The sequence below is a fragment of the Meira miltonrushii genome, assembly GCF_003144205.1.
Source record: "Meira miltonrushii strain MCA 3882 unplaced genomic scaffold FA14scaffold_2, whole genome shotgun sequence".
Taxonomy (NCBI): domain Eukaryota; kingdom Fungi; phylum Basidiomycota; class Exobasidiomycetes; order Exobasidiales; family Brachybasidiaceae; genus Meira; species Meira miltonrushii.
In genome coordinates this window covers 3,056,178-3,073,527 of record NW_020289944.1, presented here as the reverse complement: position 1 = coordinate 3,073,527, position 17,350 = coordinate 3,056,178, and the positions used below count along the sequence as shown (strand labels likewise).

Below are 17,350 nucleotides of genomic sequence, written 5' to 3'. Positions count from 1 at the left end.
TATATTGATCAAATAAGTTTCGTATATTTCATAAAGGTCTCTGCTTACAGTGTAAGAGCTTAAGTGCTTCTTAAGAATGAATCCAATCACCTTGTCCATCAATCCATTGGGCGAATCGAGAGCGATCTTCATCAGTCAATTCAGCTTGAGCATGGAATTGAGCACGGGCAGCTTCAAGTTTGTCTTGGTCTAACGCTCGACTGTGAGAAGCAAGGATGCCTACACCTGGTCCACCAACTGTGGTTTCATAGCATGCAAATCCTTGTTGTTCCAATGCAGTTTTGAGTTGTTGCAACACTGCTTCGCTCATGCTGTCAGGCACCAGCGTGACCGCACAACCACCACCGCCTGCACCTGTTAGCTTTGTGCTCAAATTGAATGGAGCAGCAGCGGTTGTCTTACGGATGAGCTCCAAGGAAGCGTGACTGACGCCCATATCTACCAAATGTTGATGATTCTCATCAATCAAATTGGCCATCACTTGCAATTCTGCCGAACGATCTTGCGTGACATTCGATTGTCCCAAGAGGGCTGATGCTTTATGTGAAATCACTTGAATAGCATCCAATCGTGCACCCATACCTTGGGGATCATCTTTCAATCGTTGTCCAACACCTGCAACAAGGCTCTTGGTATCACGTCCAACTTGCGTATTGGTCAAAAGGAAGCGGAAGCTCTTGAATCCGTTCAAACGTTCCAACAATGCTTCCGTTCTACCTGTACGTGCAGAAGGACGTTCGAATGCAATCGCACCTCCATGAACAGCGACAGCATTGTCCACGCCTGAAGGATTGCCATGGATTACCTTTTCGGACAAGAAAGAGTACTTGTTGATCAAGGTAGTATCGTTCAAGGGCAATTTGGTATCTTTTGGCAATCCGATATGGCCATGCGTGACGAGCAAAGCAGAAGCAAGACAGCCAGAAAGAGAAGCACTGGAGCCCAAACCTGCACCAATCGGTAGTGCAGATCGCAGTGTGAACGATTGACCTAGCTTGGGAGGTGCTGACGAGCTGATAAGCATAAAGAGATACAAGAATGCAACGCTGGCTGCATGACTGCGCTCAGATTCTCCAGCCACTAAGCCTACAACTGCTTCAATAGCTTTGTGAAGCTTTTCGTTCAACTCAGCACCCGGCGAGAGCACATCAACATTTGATGGCACACTGCTCCAAGGAAGTTCAGATAGACGCCATTCGTGCTTGACGGTCAAATCGGGCAAATTGAGCGAAAGAATGTCGTCCTTACGAGATTCCACCAAAGCATAACAGCGAAGAGCTACACTTGCGGCGACAGCACGAACCCCATGCACAACGGCATGTTCACCAAACAAGATCACCTTTCCTGGTGCACTGACGATCAAAGTCGTTGGTGAATGACCGGAATCTTTCGGTTGTTCATTGTCACCACCACGTGTCTCTACCTTGTTGATATCAACACCCTCTGTGAGCTTGACGATATCTTGGTCTACTGTGGTTTGATCTCCAAACACTCGTTCGAACACAGTACCTGCACCTGCTGGACTAACGGCGCTGTTGTTGGCAACACGTCCCAATTCTCCCAAAGCAGTAGCAGAACGGACGCTTCTACGACGAATCGCTCCAGCTTGCAATAAGGCAGCCTCCAAATCCTCAAGCAAATCCCGACAATCTTCAATACCAACGCAAAGACGGATCAAATCTTCCGGCAAACGACGAGCAGCACGAACTTTGGGATCAATAGAAGCGTGCGACATAAGACAAGGCATACTGATCAAACTGTTCACGCATCCAAAGCTGACACTGATACCCCAAAGTCTTGTTGCACCAACGATGCGTTCACTCAATTCTTTATCGCCTGTTTCGAACGAAAGTACTGAGCCTGGTCCAGACGCTTGGGCATCGTGAATTTCCTTTCCTGGATGAGAGGCCAAACCTGGAAAGTTGACCTTGAAGCCCAGAGCGGAAAGATAGGAGGCCACTTGCATTGCATTGGTTTGTTGACGGTCCATACGAACGGCCAACGTCTTGATTCCGCGCAAGAGTAAGAAGGAATCCATCGGCGTTAATGCGTTACCGATTGAGTTGATCGTAAAGGCGATTTGCTTTCCAATGTCATCACGATCACATGCAACAACACCTGCCATCAAATCGTGATGACCGGAGAGGTACTTTGTTCCACTGTCGTACACAACATCAACGCCCAATTCCAATGGACGCATAAGGTAGGGTGACATCATTGTGTTGTCCACCACCACCCAAGCATCAGGTGCATACTTTTTGGCTGCACGAGCACAGCGTTCCAAGTCACAGATCTTCAACAATGGGTTCGTAGGTGTTTCCAAGAGAACCATCTTGACTGGTCCACTTTGACCAAGAGCATGATCTTCAGCACGCTTTTGCAAGATTTCTTCAACCTTTGATGCATCAGTAGTGTCGACATGATCGGTTGCAATACCTCCATGCGTGGCAAGGTAGACCAAAAGACGGTTTGTACCGCCATAAAGGTCATCACCTGCAACGATTCTCTCGCCAGGTTTGAGATTTCTGGTAATCACATCCAAGCAGGCCATACCACTGGAAACGGCGAAGCTGTAGCGGCAGTTTTGCAATTGACATAAATGATGTTGGAGCATACTGCGGGTTGGGTTTCCACTTCGAGAGTAATCGAATTCGGCGCCTGGTAAACCCTTGAATGTGCTTGACATGTAGATTGGTGCAGAGCTGGCACCATATTGATCCTTGTGATTTGGATCATCAACGGTGGCACACGTAGTGGAGAATCGATAGCCGGAAGGACCTGATCTACGATCTTGAGGTCGTAAATTCTTGCTCACGCCTTCAGCATCATGAAGAGAAGAAGGACCAGGAGAAGTGGGAGCAGAAGATTCTGAAGGTTCTTGAGAGGTAGAAACGGAAAAGCCTGGGGTGACTGTACCCCCTTCAGAAGAGTACATTGACATCCTCTCAAAATCCAACAATGCTTGACAGTGCCAGAACAAAGAGCGAGTGGATGATGGTTATAAAGTTCCTTTTCTGTTCAAGCCACCGCCTCCGAAAGAATTGCCCAAATTCTGACGGCAACTCTCGTTCCTTCCTGAAGCATACTTCTTAGGCACTTTATCACTCTACGGGGAAGTATATTCAACATGTCTAATTTGGCGCGCCTTACTGTGCTTTCAAAAATTGCGTGCTGCTGCAGTGCTCTGCTCTTGTACGATTAAAAATCATGACTCTCCTTTAAGTTGGGGAATGGCATTCTTTTATGACATGAACGAATAGATTGTTCATACTATTACTACAAAGTGATGATTGTGAATATTGTACAAATGATAGCCCTCTTTCCAACTAGACATAGCGAGCAAATTCAGTCTACTTCTTCTTCGATTTGCTTCCTTTTCTCATTCGATTTCTGTCGTGCTTATTGGCTTCTAGCCTCTCTTCCTTTCGTCTCTCTGCCCATTTCATCTTTTTCTCCTTTATCTTTGCTTTAGCCTTTGCTCTCTCCAATTTACTCTCATAGTAGAACTTTCCAGTCTTTTTCTTCTTTCCTTTAGATTCATCTTCTTCCTTGCTTTCTTTATCGGCCGAAGCATTGTAATCAACGTATTCAGGAACATCAATCGTTTCTTCTGCATCTAATAGCTTGCTAATCTTTCGAGCATCTGCCAAATTCTTTACGCTTTTTGAGAGTGGCTGATTTGATGCATTCTTGAGCTTCTTTGCTGCTCTTCTGGAACTGGGTGGAAGTGAATCTTGCAACTTTCTCATCCTTGCCATAGCTTTCTCTTTTGCCAACTTCTCTCCATCATCTTCGTCCTCTGGATTCCATTCTTGTACCGTTACTGTGGTGTGATGTTCTTCTGTTTCATAAGCTGAAGGGGACTGCTCTTTCTGTTCTTCTTCTTCTATTTCCTCTCCTTCTTCATCATCTTCATCTTCGTCATTACCATATGCAATCTTTTCCATTCGAACGTTTTCAGCTGCTTGTTCTTGTCTGGCTTTACGTGCTTCCGCTCGAGATTGTCTCCTTTCCTCTTTTTCACGTTCCAATGCCTTCTTTTTGCTTGTTTCTATTCTTGCTTGCTTTCTCTTTCTGAAACCTGTCAAGAATTCTCTTCTTGCATCTTCATCGAATAAGACAGGTTCAGTAGCCCGCTTCCTTCTGTTCGGAGGAGGTACATGTTTGCCTGATTTGGTCTTCTTTACTGTTTTGCCTTTACCTTTTCCTGCTTGTTGTTGAGATACAGTGTATGCTAGCAGAGGAGGTGGCGAAGGCGGTCTTTCTTCTTCAGCCATTGTGGTGATTACTGCTGGTTTGACAGTCAGAAGAGAAGAAGAGGTGGAGTGAGTCTAAAATAGAAGAAGTTCAAGAATGAAAATCCAAAATTATTTCTACACGTGAGGCCTCGGCGCCAATATTTTTTTGGCTTAAATTTAAGATTTTTGGTTTTTGGACAGTGGAACAGAGAAATTTTAAGAAGAAGTGAAATTAGCCACCTTACAACCTTGATCTTGTCATCCATTGTCATACAAATTAGTCAAAATGGCAGGTGATGGAGATGGTGGTCAAGCACATCATCATAGATCAACATTAAAACAAAAGAATAAATCTTTCAAATCTAGACATGCATCAAAAGGATCAATAAAAACTGCAGCAAAAGGAAGACAAGAATCAGTCACTTCTCGTGTTTCCTCTCATAAGAGTTCGCCTTTATCACTTCATAACGCCGCAGGAAGTGCACAAGCAAGAAGAAATCATGCAAAACAAATTCAATTACAAAAAAGACAAGCAATCGTTGATGCAAATCGAATCTTTCGCAGTAATGGACATGCCGGATCCAATCAAGCTGGACTCAATTCCGGCCTTGCAAATGGTTTGGCTGGAAGCAGCTCAGGCGGCGCACCTCGCATCGTCGTCGTTTGCTCACTCACACAAGATGTGGACAGCTGGTCTGCTATCGAAGCATTAGAGAAAGAAGGTGAAGAAGGAGGTGTAAAACCTGTTGCAGGACGTAGCACACAAGAAATGCGCTCGAAAGGACAAACATTTGTCGAATTGAATCTCACCCGTCACCGTGCCACATTACAACTACATCCTCTACCTTATGGAGCCCTTTATTCCCTTTTAGACGCTTGCAAAGCAGCCGATTTCGTGTTACTGGTTTTATCCCCTTCAACTTCCATCGAACCTGGATCATGGGGAGAATTGGCAATGAGAACTCTTCAAGCTCAAGGTTTGCCAACTGTGATGGCAGGTTGCCCATCCTTACAACAACAAGATGAAAATGGAGCTGCTTCGAGCAAGAAAGTATCGGCAAAAGGTGCAAATGAGATCAGAAAATCGCTTTTGAGCTTTACAAGATATTTCGCACCTGAAGTAGAAAAGCTTTACGTCTTTGAAGATCGAAACGAAAGAGGAGCTCTGTTGCGCAGTATGGCAACCAGCACGCCTAGACGGGTGGCTTGGCGAGATTTCCGATCGTGGCTTGTTTCTGAAGAAGCAGAATGGACCTCATCATCGGCAAGCGCAGAAGAAGAGACAGGTACACTCAAGTTGACCGGTTGGGTTCGAGGAGCACCCATGTCAGCAAACAGGCTTGTTCATATTCCTGATTTTGGTGATTATGCAGTGGAACGAATCACAGCAGCAAGGCGTGTAGACGAACAAGACAAAAGAAGAAAGAACAAGAATGGTTTCGCACCAGAAGTAGAAATGGACACTGCAGCTGCAGAGCCTGAATTGCTAGAAGAGCGTGATGTTGAAATTGCAGATGAATTAGTCAGCGAGAACGAGGTAGATGATATGGACAACGAACAAACATGGCCCACACAGGAAGAATTGGCTAATGGCGAGGCCAATGAGCTTGCAAATGGTGAAGCTCAGCTACCGCCTGCTGTTCCTGGTACAACACCAGCACGTATCATCAAAGAGGGAGGTGCAAAGAGAAGGTATGGTGCTAATTGGATCATGGAAGATGACGCAGAGGAAGAGGAGGGTGATAGTCAAATGGACGAAAGTGGAGATGAAGAAGTCTCTGACGGATTACCAGAAGATGGTTTCGATGAAGGGGATGACATGATGACCAACAGACGGGGAGACGATGAAGATGACGAATACGACGAAGAATTCGAAGCACAAGAACTTGCAGCATACAAGGAAAAGATGGCAGAAGAAAGAAAACGTGACAAAGAAGAACAAACACAACGTGAGTTCCCCGATGAAGTGGACACACCTCTTGAGATACCCGCTCGTGTTCGCTTTCAACGATACCGTGGATTGCGTTCGTTACGAACCAGCCATTGGGATGCATACGAAGATCTTCCAAGAGATTATGCTCGTATTTTCCAATTTGACGATTATAAAAAGACACGAAGACGTGTTGAAGCAAGTGCGATGGAAGAAGGTGTTGCTCCTGGAACTCGTGTGCATGTTTATTTGGTAAATGTGCCTCGACAAGCAGCGATCAGAGCAAGAGCTTTCGTTGATGCACAAGCTGACAAAGATACAATCAAACTTGAACCATTTATAGTCTTTGGATTGCTACGACATGAACACAAAAAAAGTGTATTGAACTTTACAGTTGCACGAAACACGGAGTACGAAGCTACGGTGAAATCCAAGGATACATTGATCCTTTGTCTTGGACCAAGAAGATTGCGTGTTTGTCCAATCTTTTCACAACATGATCCTGCAAATGATGGTCGTCGTGGAACAAACAATGTACACAGGATGGAAAGATATCTGCACGGAGTTGGCAGTCAAGGATATGTTGGAGTTGGAACAGTCGTTGGTCCAATCACATTTGGAGGTGCAAATGTGCCAGCCGTGCTCTTACGAGAGCGTATCTTAGATGGTGAATCAGGTTACGATCAACGTGGTGTTGGCGCAACTCAAATGCCTCATCTTGTCGGCACAGGTAGTTTGTTAGATGCTGACCCAACCCGAATCGTTGCTAAGCGTATCGTTCTGACCGGTCATCCTTACAAAATTCACAAAAAGACATCCACGATTCGATTCATGTTCTTCAATCCGGAGGATGTTCGTTACTTTGCTCCATTGGAATTACGTACCAAGATGGGCAGAGTTGGCCATATTACCGAAAGTCTTGGTACCCATGGTTACTTTAAAGCACATTTCGATGGCAAAGTGCCTTTGTCACAAGTGGACACCGTTGGAATGACTTTGTACAAACGCACTTTCCCCAAATTCTCGGAAGAATACACACAATCTCGAATGGAGATGCCTTTAGCCACCATTGAAGAGGAAGATGCTGATGCACAAGATACAGCAATGGCTTGAAATCTGAAAACCCTCATACATGTACAAAACTCATACTAATCTATAATAATTTCTAATGAGCTTGAAACGTTTTGCGACATCATGCACACCTCTTTGAGACTGCTGTTTGAGTTTGCAACGATGAATTATAAACACTGAGGTTTGTGACATAGGTAAAACCTGTTACGTAAGATATACAAAAGTAGAAAGGGAAAGAATCTGAATACGGAATGCTGCTAGTTAAAAAAGGAGGGCCAAAAGATCGCAATGAAGTGAGTTGGAAAGCCAAGTCAGAATGACATTGCAAGAAAGGCTTTTAATGCATTCGCCGTTATTCTTTCATTACGAGACCGGATTAAAGGTTGCTTACGGACAAGATCGGAATTGAATTGGGTATTCATGCTTGAATTGACGTAGACGTGAAGAGATAGTGCTGTATTTGTGTGTATGTTGATCTTTCAACGGAATCCTGCCGCCGAAGAAGGTCTTGAAGGGACAGGTGTGGGTGGCATCGAATGAGCAGGTGTGAAAGGCATCATGATCTTGAACCTGAGTCGATGAAGGATTGGCAATTTAGGGAACAAAACAAAGAGTAGCGAACAGAAGTTCAAGCTGAACAACCAAGGATTGTATCGAGTGTAATGCGTTGAGATCAAGAATAATCCGATCGGCACACTCGTTAGCCATTTCTTTGCTGGTGTATATTGTGCTCCTTCATCGATCTGCTCCCATAGCGTTAATTCGTCGTACACACCAGCATTGCTTTCAAATGGCACTCCGGTAACGTAATGGAACATCAGATATGATAGTGCCATGTAGCTCAAATTGACAATCGTCCAACTGGTGTCTTGTCCCATACTTGGTACTGCATCGAGTAAGATCTTACCAGCAACGATTAGAACAACGTGAATTACCCATGCACCTTTGTAGTTCACCCAGTCGGCATTGTAATTGTATCCTGCACTTTGATCTAACAGTTCTTCGTGACTTTGCTCAATCTTTTCCACCATAACTAAAGAAGAACTGCGCTTACGATGTCCTTTTCCCTCTAAATTTCTCTTTTTTGAATCAGAGATGGCAGAAGCAGAAGCGATTGCCGCATTGGACATCATCGGTCCATTTGCGGTTGCAACTAAAGTTGAGGATCCGTTTGGATTCATTGCGGAATTAGCAGTCGAATTTGAACCAGAACGAATTTGTGATCCTGGCGTTGATGAACGGCCAATTGAAGAGCCAATATTATTGCTTGGTTGATAATTTACATCATTATAAAATGGCGGTGACCGAGCACGTGCAGGATAAGAAGTGTTCGCTGATCCGAGAAAAGATGATGAAGCCCCGCCGAAACCGTCCATTGTGGCGGCCATGATTAATGAAAATTATTAATAAGCCCGTGCCTTGAGATAATCTTGTCTCCTTTCCGTATTCCGTGGTCCGTGAATGAGAAGGTGATTGTAATTGATCAAAAGTTTTCGAGAGATGTGAGAAGAAAGAATGTTATCTTCTTCCTTATTACTGATTTACGATCAGATATGATGATGATGATCAAAAGAAGAGAAGATGAAATTCGGTAAAGTGGGTGAAAAGTTAAAAAAAAGGTACACTTCCACTTTTGATCTATACGTGCGCAGCGCAGCTGGCGCGCTGCGCGTGAGAAAGACTGATCTGAGTCAATGATAACAACGTCACACTGATATAGTGCTGATAATGTGTTTTTTTTTCTCTCTCTCGGGAAATGGCTCCTATAAATATTTCTCCGTTTTCCTAAACGCGCAACTTCAAGCTCAGCATATATAGCACAGCCATTGATGATCAATCATCATCACGGCATCAAGTAAGAATTACATGTGTACAGCAACAGCATAGATCACTCTCGTAATTCTGGCTCCTTTCGCCACGAAGGCAATGGGCTGATAAGGGTTAGGTGGAATTCATGAACACAGGCGCAATTCAGACTACCACTGGTAATGATCAACCCTATCCTTTCTTCAGCCGAGGATAATATAATTCATAATTCATGCTCCTGACATCTTTGATTCTGTAGAAATCGCCAATCTTCCGGAATTCTTGGCTAAAGATCATATCTCATTCCGAGATGCTCGACCCCTTCTCCATTTCTGGAAGCCAATCCGATTTCCGTCTTTCTTCACCATCCATTCTGGCGTATAGCCGCGAAGGCTATGGGGCATCTTCGATTATCAATTTCATCACATCACACAAAGCATCGCTTTTTGGCGTAATGTACAATGTACAAAGAGGGGGTATACATTTACTAATACGTAGAGGTAAGAATCAATATTATACACAAACATTACCCTAAAATCGTAATCCAACACCGCCATAATCGGTTTGTTTTTGTTGTTGATGGAAAGGTGTGCTACGCCCACTACCTCCTCCTTGTCCTCCGTTTGCTTGTGTTAAAGGCGTTGCAGGTCGTGTTGAGCCTCGACTTTCAGATTCGATTCGTTCTCTTGAGAATCCATCCAAAATTCGAACAATACTCATGGTTAATCGTTCAAACTCTTGTACTTCACGGCCTTGTAATCTTTTGGGTGAATTGCCTTCTGCGCCTCCTTCAGGTTGAATGGCTTCGAATACACGCAGCATACAAACATCCAAAATAGCTTTCAATCGATCTACATCATCCAAAGCATCGTAATTACCTTGAATCGGTAACCAATCATCGCACAACATTCCACCGTCAACAGTCGGCCTCATGGATTTAGTGCCAAAGAGCATATACGTTAATGGATCCAATCTTGTCACATTTCTCAACATCGTTGGACCGCCCGGTCCGCCACCAGCTTGAGAGACATTCTTGATCTTTTCATTAAAGGCGTACAAGACACGCTCACCTTTGTAATCTTCTTCTTGCTTCGTATGTTTGACATGTTGAACACTGGACGGATGAATCTGGGTAGATTTGTCTTGACTCGTTCGATAAACACGCTCTCTCGTTCGGACAGCAAAGTTTGGTACACTGGCCAATGCGATCAAGGCTGCCAACAGGGTGGTACTGTGAGAATTTGCGTTCAATTCAGGCATCGTTGAGAATACACGACGTCTGAAAGGCGGTCTTCGTTTTGGTCCACGGCTGGGCTCATTACCGTCGTTTCCCAAAACTGCTTCGAGAATGCCTGCTTTCTCAATACTTTGGAAAAGATGCTCTTTCACCTGTTGAATTTGCCCAAGCGTAATCCTACCCAAGAAGTTTTCGTTGCAAAATTTGGATGCTTCCCATTGCGATCCACGCTTCATCATTTCATCCCAATGAGTATAAGCGCGCAAGGTGACCAAAGGATCCGATCGGAAATGTGGCAAGCTCCAGCTGTTCTTGATAGCACCAGCTTCATCTTTCAATGGTAAAGGAGCCATCCAAGGGTCTCTGTTGGTCAAGACTGCTGCTAATGTGAGTGCTGGGTCCAAACAACGGAAAAATGCGCCATAGAGACACATTTTTCCAATCGAAGCATCAACGGGCAATTGTAATAAAACCCGTCCCAACGATGTCAGATCACGATTAGCATCCAATGCGCCCACCAAGACCAGCTTATCCATCGCTGCTGTCACCCTTTCAGAAGCCGGTGGCTCGATTGCCGCATTCAAAACATCTTCAACGTCCATGCCAGGAATATCGAGTGCTTTGATATGCATTACAACGTTACTCAAATCAACACGTTTCATCTCAACCGTTGAACTGACGTTGAGACGATCATAACGTGCTTTCGAGAAGATCGCGTATGCCTCACCAGGTCGATGACGTCCTGCACGACCTGCACGCTGATTGATATTTGAAGTTCCGACCCAGGCACTAACAAGACTGCTCAAATGACGTTCAGGATCGTAGCGAGATTCCTTCACCCGACCAGTATCGATCACATACACGACATCTGGAATTGTCACTGACGTTTCTGCGATATTCGTCGACAGAATGATGCGTCGGATACCTTCTTTGCGAACAGGTTCAAAGATCGCCTGTTGATCAGCAACAGGAATACTTGAGTGCAAAATGTGAATTTCATATCGGTCTCGATCATTGAAGTTTATTTCCATAAGCGGATGTCCAGATGTATCTTCCAAGATGGCATGCACGTTCTTGATTTCATCCCAACCGGGCAAAAAGCAAAGTACGTGACCATCATCTGATCTTGCCAGAACGTCTGCGATCATCAAAGCAACCAAAGGATATGGAATCTCCAAATCATCAACGAAATCTTTGATCTCTCCATTACCATTTTTGACCATAGTTGCATCCATCCCAGCATTGGGCGAAAGTTCTCGATCTAAGTATTCTCTTACATTCTTCTCTGCCCAGACCCAGCCTCCAGCTCGAGGTGGTAAACGCAAGCTGTCAAGCTCATGATATGTCTCTTCCAGATAATGGCGCTCAACAGGGAAGCTTCTTCCAGACACTTCCACTACTGGGGCTGGAGAACCTGTCAGAGAATCGGCAAAATATTCGCAAAACATTTTTGGATCAATCGTAGCGCTCATGAGCACCAATTTGATCTCCTTCTTGTTCATACGTTTGCGTTCTGCCAACAAACGTTTCAGAACGACAAGTAAAAGATCTGTTTCCAAATCTCTTTCGTGCACTTCATCCAAGATGATATGCGTTAGGCTGTCTAAAAAGGTGTTGGAAGATTCTTCGTCACCAAGAGCGGATTGCAAACGTCTCAAAAAAACTCCTGTTGTGCAGAAAGTGATTGAACCATTTGGTTGAGGTGCTTTATTCTCAAAACGAACTTGATAACCAACCGTTGATCCAATATTCTCACCACGTTCCTTTGCCACACGTTCTGCTACACTGATTGCGGCAATTCGACGTGGTTGCGTACAGATGATGTTGCAATTGGCGCCCTGATTTTGCATGATATAATCATCGAATAAGATTTGAGGAATTTGAGTAGTTTTACCCGATCCAGTAGCTGCCATGACGATCGTGATCTGGTTCAGTTCGATTTTCACCAGCACATCTGTCGCTTTTTGATGAACAGGCAGACTATTTCGTTGTGAACGCATCTTGCTCATCTTCTCGTCCACTTGATAATCCTCCAAATCACGCAACAGCTTCGCCGATTTCTCCTCCAATGCTTTGTCTGACACTTTGACAACTTTGTTACGTTCGTCTCGGGAACGCTGTTTGCTCTTTGGTGCTGGATCAGCTGCTTCGCCTGCTTGAAGAAAACCTGCAGGACGAGGTCGATTGGCAAATAAGAGACTTTCTCGGGTATACTCGTAAGTGCTGCGAACCTCATCATCCAGTTCTTCCGACATATTGAAAATGACGTGAGGTACACTGCCCATCGTCAATGCACTAGCACTGGGCTTTTGTTGATTTGCTGTGAATGTTTTCCATATACTCAGATCATGACTGACTATGTATGAGACGGCCTCGAGGTAGACTTTTGTCATTGCTGCTTTCTTCGCCGAAGCAACTACCTCTGCAAGCGCAGCTCCACCAACAATTATAGTTGCTTTCCAATCTTTCTGTATCATCCTCTTTCCATCAATTGAAGCTTTTTTGGCTCGTTGCAAGGAGATTTCTGGTTTTCCAAAGTGAAATTGTGTGCAGTAAAAGTCGATGAACTGTCTTGCATTTTCAACAGTGAACTTTGTTCCATCTTGAAGCTCCCCAGCAGGTCCACCGTTGGGTTGAACATTAGTTGCTGCTTGGTTCTTGTTTGCTTCCTTTACCGCAGCTTTTGTGGCAGCACTGACTTTTTGGAAGTAAAGATCGGATCTGACGAGCTGTAAGATCGCATGTAGGGCTGCTAATTTTTCTGCTTCTTTTTGCGTTTTTGCATCCCCATATCCAACGATATTATGCGTTTCATCTGCCATCACGGTCACTCGAATAGAACTTTCACGCCCTCCTCCCACAAAGCCTTCTTGAGCTTCATAGCTTGGGACTTTTCCTGTTCGAGCACTTACATACGTTTGCAAAGGATTCTTTGCATTTACTAATTTTTCCTGTTTGATCTTGCCACCTGTAAAGACGTCGTGATATTCATCTCGAAAGAAGGTGTGATTATGCATTGGCGGAGGTAGGTTAGGTAGTACTTTTGATGAAGAAGCGACTGTTTGTTTGGAGTTAGAATTTATTACGCTTTGTGATTGCGTTGATCTTCCTCCTCCTCCCTTGCCATTAGTTCCTCTTCCACGAGTTGATTTACCTCTCGTTCCTGAACCTCTATTACTGCCATGTCCACCCTCTGGTCCGCCGCTACCTTTCGAACCAGCTGTTTTTCTCCATGATCCATTCTGCTCGGACATGCTTGTTCCGATGATTACCTTTATAAGAAAAGATGGAGAGAATGGTTGATGGGAGGAGGTACAAAAAAAGGAAGTCTAATCAATGCAAATAAAATAAAAATTAAAAAAGTTCTACATCCCAGCCGCTTCTTTTTTAAATTGAAAGTGAAATAGTGCCTACCCTACGCTTACTGTTTTTTTTGTTGAACCCCTACTCGGCGCTAATAAAGTAAAAGTGGCCCGAGCAATTCAAGAAGATCTTCAAAGAGTGATGTTGTTTCATTACCTCCATCTAGCAATCAGGATGGCAATCCATTCATTACAATCAAAAGGAGATGGGCCTCCTTCAGCAATCGAAGCAAGATTATTGGAAACACGCAGGAAGCTAGTTGGACTTGCTAAACCTGCTGATCCTTTGACAACAGAAAACGCAGCAGGACCATCAACAATAACACATCCGTTCTACGACAATCACAGTAGAAATTTTGATCGATCATCTATACAATCAACCATCGCAGATCTTCAAAAGGGATTGAAGTCTTTTCTATCCGATGCAAGCAGGGAAAATTCATCTGACGCAAGCAACGTCTACCCTTCAAATGGTACGGATTTCACCATTGCGGTTGGTGCTGAAGGAGGAACAGATACAGAAGCACTGAAAAAGTCGAATGACCGCAAGTCGCTACTCGTAAGTCTTTTACGGGAGCAGAGCAACCATTCTTTGGCTGTGTCTAGGATACGTGATGACCTTGATAGTCTGATAGGAGGGGAGGAGATGAAGAGTGTTGCTTCATTAGAGGCATTAATGATATGCGCTCTTTCTTTGGAAGATAATGTGGCTAATTCGTGGCCAACAAACAACTTGGAAGATGCATCAAAAGGTTTGGATGATGCAGTACATGCCTTTGAGTCGATCGCAAAGGAGATGCAGCTTGAATCGTTCGCAGACCAACACGAATCATCCTCAATATCGGGCACTGAACAGCAAAGACGGGCGAAAGAGTATACGATCACATTTGCAGCACGCATTCTCGTCATTGATGTGGATTTGACTTTGGAACAGGACAATCAAATTTGGGTGCCGAAGTCCAAAGTCAGAATTTCTTATGCAACTGATAGCTCGAACGGGAATGATGCGAATCGATTTCGAAATGCAAATTTGGCAGAGTTGCTTGGAAAAGACGTTCAGGCGATCGCTGCTGCCATTTTTGGATGTACAGAAGGCGATCGAAGAAAGGACGCTGCAAGGCATCTGGGACGATTACAGTCTACCGTCAAAGCTTTGAAGAGACTGGATGACTTGAGTGAGACGGTCACAGTGTCGGGCTATCCTGACTTGTTTGCTCTGATGGAAGATATTGGAACGGAAAAGTTGTCAAACTGTATCTCCTCTTCCAATACCAACGATAAGATTATCAGTCGGCAACATGATGGCTACTCATATGCTACGATCCTCTTGCACGGGAGCACAACCTCAGAGTTAAGGGAAGAGGCAGAATCGAAGACATACATGCTGAGATTGGATATCGGGAATTCAACATTAATTGCTGACGCTAATACAGATGATGATGAGATGAAGTTACCCAAGTTGCAGACATCGAAAGAAGATCCATCCTTGCAATTTTTGATTCGCTTGGAGCCAGCTCTGGGAATTGGATTGCAAGACGTGCGAAGGATATCGAAGATTATTGGTCTTGAACCAAAAGAAGGTCTTGCAAAAAGCAATACTTATTCACAAGATGACAACCTCGTAAAGCGGATCGGTCTTTTTCGTCTTGCACAGACTCAATTCAGTCAAATTGAAGTGGAAGAGGAGGAGGAGGCTGTATATGTTAATTGCATCCCTATTGCCTCCTTCAAACAGCTATCGGAAATTTTACCAATCTTACAAGAACAGGTCATTCTCAACGAGATTACTTCTTCCATCCAGGCCGGAGCTGGCCAAAATGATGAAGAACAATTGACTACCCAATCTGCAAAAGTCTCTTTCAATCGTTCAGAAAACAGAAAGCCAATCATTCGCATTCGCATCGATCTGGAAGGTGAACCCAGTAAAACTCTATCCGTAAGTCTTCAAAGGCTAGACGAAGAATGGCTCTTGGAAGGCGGTCTCGCTGACAATGATGGCAACACAATTCAAACTCTCACAACAAAAGATGCAACTCACATCGCTGCCCTTCTAGAGCAACCCAAAAGCGGTCTTCGTGGTGCAATTGAAAGTCTGCGCGAATGGGCAGCTGAAGGTGCGTTTGAGTCATCGGCTCCTGTAGTCAAGAGATTAAAGAGGCGATCGAGTGAAGCTGGCCTTTCAGAAGGCAACGCTGATTCTGTTCGACCTACCAATCGACCTAGAAACGAAGATGCTTAGCATTCAAAGAAGTTCTCCTTACATGTATACCCATAAAGTGTATTATATTCAAGTATTTGTAGCAGACATTGAAAGCCATGCGATCATTGATACATCCCATTAAGGAATTCATTCATTTTTAAAGGTGACAATACAAGATGTGCGAAAGTGAGTAGATAGAATGTCCACATCATTTATCCTGGCGGTAGCAAGCCTGCATCAACTGCGTCCATTTCTTCTTCCATGAATTCGTTACCGGTCCAAGAAGAAGTGATTGGAGATCTTGGCAAGACCATTGTTCCACTTCTTGCACATTCCAAAACGCCAAACGGACGAACGAGTTTCAAAAATGCATCGCATCTGCTACTCTTTGCACTAATTTCAACAATCAAACTTGCTGTGCTCACATCTACAACACGACCTTGGAATTGTTGGGCAAGTTGAATGATCGTTCGCATATTGTCGGATTTCACACGTAAAGCCTCAGTAGGTGTTAGAGGTGGTGGTTGTTGATGGGCAGTTGCTTGAGTGCCAACGGCATAAGCAGCATCCGTTTGTGGATCTTGTGGAATGGGGGATTGTCTGGAAGTATCATTTGCAGATTGTCTTCTTTCGGCCAATAACTCTGGTGGAACGTGTTGATGTTGTTGAGCACCACTGCTTGGAGCTGCATGTTGACCGCCTAAACCATATTGACTTTCTTCGAAATATTCCGGTCCAAGAATCGAGACTTTAACCAACATCAATTCTCTTTCGATCACTTGAGTTTGTGTGTAATCCAAAACAGCCCAAACAGGAACCAAATCTTCCAATTGACGGCGAGCTTGTTCAACAACACCATCTTGACCACGTAAAACGATGCACATTCTTGAAAGATCACGAATTTCGGTTGCACAAACGACCAAACTATCGATATTGAAGCCTCTTGCTGCCAAAGTACCAGAAATACGTGATAATACACCAGGTTCGTTTTGTACCAAAGTGTTCAAGATATGACGTTTGATTGGTTCTTTAGATGGTGCGGGAGTGTTGTATAAGATATTGCTCACTGCCTCTGAAGCGTCCATCGTCGGTGGTTCAAGAGAAGGCAAAGGAGGAAGTTTACGTAAACGATGTGCAAGTTTGTAATCCATTGCTGATGAACTACTTTGTTCTGGATCTATAGATTCATCTTCTGAAGAAGTAGAATTGGATTCTTTTGCTGATCTATTGTTTCCTCCTTTTTGTGGTTCCATCACCCGACTAGTGATTGAGAAATGTCTGATACTTGGTAAAATTGTATTTGATGGACAGCATATCGTTCTTCTTGCGGTTGTAGAGGCGATTCCGCCTACGATCAAACGTGAAAACATCTTGTGTCGTACGTTAAAAGAGAAGAAGTGTCATTTTCACTTTTAGGAAGATTGCTTGCTCTGCAGCAGCAACACTAAAAAAAGAAAGCGCAATCTCCTCTTGACTCGACTTGATTCTTTTTTAGCGGGGCCGCTC

General features: G+C 44.2%; 7 protein-coding genes across 7 annotated transcripts; 2 read left to right on the top strand and 5 right to left on the bottom strand.

Moving 5' to 3' along the window:
* Nucleotides 1-2: 2 nt before the first annotated feature.
* Nucleotides 3-3,237, bottom strand: FA14DRAFT_47164 (cystathionine beta-l). Its single transcript, XM_025502397.1, has one exon. It carries the CDS (start codon nucleotides 2,939-2,941, stop codon nucleotides 71-73), a length of 2,871 nt encoding a protein of 956 aa, XP_025356114.1. The 5' UTR covers nucleotides 2,942-3,237; the 3' UTR covers nucleotides 3-70.
* A 12-nt stretch (nucleotides 3,238-3,249) lies between these two features.
* Nucleotides 3,250-4,320, bottom strand: FA14DRAFT_160808 (uncharacterized protein). Its single transcript, XM_025498840.1, has one exon. The coding sequence runs from the start codon at nucleotides 4,275-4,277 to the stop codon at nucleotides 3,351-3,353; it is 927 nt and encodes a 308-aa protein (XP_025356113.1). The 5' UTR covers nucleotides 4,278-4,320; the 3' UTR covers nucleotides 3,250-3,350.
* A 234-nt stretch (nucleotides 4,321-4,554) lies between these two features.
* On the top strand, nucleotides 4,555-7,230 carry FA14DRAFT_109590 (DUF663-domain-containing protein; the record flags this gene model as incomplete). The annotated part of the gene is made up of 1 exon (XM_025495881.1): nucleotides 4,555-7,230. A coding segment is annotated over one exon (2,676 nt), but the record flags the coding sequence as incomplete, so codon positions are not given.
* A 193-nt stretch (nucleotides 7,231-7,423) lies between these two features.
* FA14DRAFT_160807 (ORMDL-domain-containing protein) lies at nucleotides 7,424-8,858 on the bottom strand. Its single transcript, XM_025498839.1, has one exon. The coding sequence runs from the start codon at nucleotides 8,625-8,627 to the stop codon at nucleotides 7,719-7,721; it is 909 nt and encodes a 302-aa protein (XP_025356111.1). The 5' UTR covers nucleotides 8,628-8,858; the 3' UTR covers nucleotides 7,424-7,718.
* Nucleotides 8,859-9,395: 537 nt separating this feature from the next.
* FA14DRAFT_160806 (P-loop containing nucleoside triphosphate hydrolase protein) lies at nucleotides 9,396-13,587 on the bottom strand. The gene has a single exon (XM_025498838.1). It carries the CDS (start codon nucleotides 13,534-13,536, stop codon nucleotides 9,577-9,579), a length of 3,960 nt encoding a protein of 1,319 aa, XP_025356110.1. The 5' UTR covers nucleotides 13,537-13,587; the 3' UTR covers nucleotides 9,396-9,576.
* A 232-nt stretch (nucleotides 13,588-13,819) lies between these two features.
* On the top strand, nucleotides 13,820-15,883 carry FA14DRAFT_179175 (uncharacterized protein; the record flags this gene model as incomplete). The annotated part of the gene is made up of 1 exon (XM_025500904.1): nucleotides 13,820-15,883. The coding sequence occupies one exon, from the start codon at nucleotides 13,820-13,822 to the stop codon at nucleotides 15,881-15,883; it is 2,064 nt and encodes a 687-aa protein (XP_025356109.1).
* A 173-nt stretch (nucleotides 15,884-16,056) lies between these two features.
* FA14DRAFT_122046 (acetolactate synthase) lies at nucleotides 16,057-17,097 on the bottom strand (the record flags this gene model as incomplete). Its single annotated transcript, XM_025496497.1, has 2 exons — nucleotides 16,057-16,424; nucleotides 16,518-17,097. The coding sequence occupies 2 exons, from the start codon at nucleotides 17,095-17,097 to the stop codon at nucleotides 16,057-16,059; spliced, it is 948 nt and encodes a 315-aa protein (XP_025356108.1).
* Nucleotides 17,098-17,350: the final 253 nt, after the last annotated feature.